At 42.5% G+C, this 2,264-nt stretch overlaps 1 protein-coding gene across 1 annotated transcript; it reads left to right on the top strand.

Moving 5' to 3' along the window:
• The first annotated feature begins 742 nt into the window (after positions 1–742).
• LOC126462778 (uncharacterized) lies at positions 743–1,282 on the top strand. The gene has a single exon (XM_050096512.1). The coding sequence runs from the start codon at positions 743–745 to the stop codon at positions 1,280–1,282; it is 540 nt and encodes a 179-aa protein (XP_049952469.1).
• The last annotated feature ends 982 nt before the right edge of the window (positions 1,283–2,264 follow it).

Raw genomic sequence — 2,264 nt, 5'->3', positions numbered from 1 at the left:
CAATAATATAGCAACCCACACCTATTTCTGTCATAACGGTGCAAGCACAGTTGACCTCATATTTGTGAACTCCAAACTGAAACCACTAGAACAACACATCATCCTGTGAGTGGAAAGGAAACACCTAGCAGTGGAAATATCACTACAGCTAGAGAACACAGTAAAAAAGAGGCCGAAAAATCCAGTCAAGCTAAGGAGGAAGGCAGACATATCAGCACTGGTCAGTGGCGACAGATGCACACCTGTGTAACGACATTGTTACAAGGAGAGAATGTCAATGAAGCAGCATCATGGATAGAAGGACTCATCCTAAAGACAAGTCACACAGTAGACATCGCAAACCGGAAAGCTAAACCGTGGTTCAACAAGGAATGTTACGAAGTCAGTCAGAAAGCCATCAACGTCCTACATGAAGCCAGAAGAGCTCAATCACGGGATGACTTGGACCACAATGGTAAGCCGAGGAGAGAGTATAGAACCAAGGTTAAGGAAGCACAAAAGGGTATTCTGGGAGGAAGAGAAAAAACGTCTAATAGAATCAGCGAGACAGAGACTGTCCTAGGCTGTTCAGCTGAAGCAACCAAAATTCCCAGGGAACATCCCAATGGAAGTGTGGGAAAGACATTTAAGCTTAATCTTTCAGGCTAACGACACACGCCCGCCGGCAAGAAGCCCTACAGCGACTTCAGCCCCTACGCAGGAGATTGAATTTTTCACAGAAGAAGAAATAATCGGTAGAATTATGAGCACGAGGAACAGTAAAGCATGTGACCCAGACGACATCTATAGCGAGCACCTGAAAACTGCGTTCCCTGTACTAGTGATTCCCCTCACAGCACTCCTGAATGAGTGCCTGAAACGAGAAATTGTACCAGATCAGTGGAAACATTCAAACGTGACAATACCGAGCATGGGAAAAGGTAACAAGGCTGGCACAAACTCGTATAGAAGCATTGCACTACAGAACACTCTTTTCAAGACCTTTACAACACTACTGTGCAAGCGTCTTAGAGATATCATCGATGAGAAACTCCCGGATTCACAGTTTGGTTTCAGATGTGGAAGATCAACGGCACAAGCTGTACACTGTCTCCAAACCTATATAGAAATGGCCCTAGCGAACCGATGGGGAAAGCTTCATGCAATTTTCGTAGACTTCAGCAAGTCGTTCGACGCAATCAGTAGATCCATTCCAGTGAAGAAACTGGAAACCTCCTTAGTTCCAAGACATTACCTGTTGCCAGTCGTTAGAGACCTCCATTTCTTTTTTATGGACTGTTGAGACCATAACTGGAACAATGCGACACTTTCCATGTATGGCAGCTTGTGGCTAAATAGCTTCCCAATATATCGATTAAATGTTGACCGACGATGTAGTGGCATAGACGTAAGAGAAATTTGTGGAAATTTATGGTTGTAACACAACAGCAGTCTGATGGGCAGATGTACTGAGAGTGCAGTAACTCATTGTATGCTGACAGTTAGTAGAACGTCACCAAATTTCGTAACTTTTGTTGAAATATTGTTTGTTTTCGCCAAACGTAAATCAATAACCCTATATGGTATCATCTTGTGTTACGGACGGTTACGGAACTGAACTGCATTGTAGCTGGAATGTAGCGAACTACCATGCTGTATTAAACTAGTTTTACAGAAAAAAAACAAGGTGCAGAAGTAATGCTGATATAGAGGGTTCAGCATACTGTGAACGATTTAAAAGTGGGGATCGTAGCGTGGGCTGTTCGGTGACGAGAATACTTAATAAAAAAATAAATACATTGCTGTGACACTTCAAAATAACTAATAAGTACATAACACTGAAATTTTACGGAATCTAGGAAGAGCTGCACTGTGGAGCAGACGCAAATCATTTGACTGACGATGATTGGTTCTATTTGCGTAAATATTCGAATACCAGAGTTCAAATGCCGAAGGTTAGTTCTCAGATTAGAAGAAAAGAATTATTTTAAAAGTGTCCTGATTTACTGGGCTGTTCGAGTCGTTGCTACCAATGACTGTAAAATTTGCTGAATTGCTTTCACCGCCAAACAAGGGCGTCCCAGTGAGGGATGTGGGAGGTGGCTTTAGCGCTAGGAAAAGAAAAATAGTTATTTTCGCAACTGAGAGTCAGAGATGTGCCTAGAGAATATCAGTCTGAAGAAAGCCGCATGTGATTGATATTTACCTATAGCAAGGGTATCTCAGATCCGTTCGTCTTGAAATCTGAAAACCCATTCGCCACTATTCTCCTTCCAAGTAAAATG

The sequence above is a fragment of the Schistocerca serialis genome, chromosome 1, assembly GCF_023864345.2.
Source record: "Schistocerca serialis cubense isolate TAMUIC-IGC-003099 chromosome 1, iqSchSeri2.2, whole genome shotgun sequence".
Taxonomy (NCBI): domain Eukaryota; kingdom Metazoa; phylum Arthropoda; class Insecta; order Orthoptera; family Acrididae; genus Schistocerca; species Schistocerca serialis.
The sequence above is the reverse complement of the archived record's forward strand: the minus strand, read 5'-3'. Positions and strand labels throughout refer to the sequence as shown.

Excerpts from the sequence above, each read along its gene's own strand:
- LOC126462778 (XM_050096512.1), top strand. The coding sequence starts at position 743 with ATGAGCACGAGGAACAGTAAAGCATGTGACCCAGACGACATCTATAGC.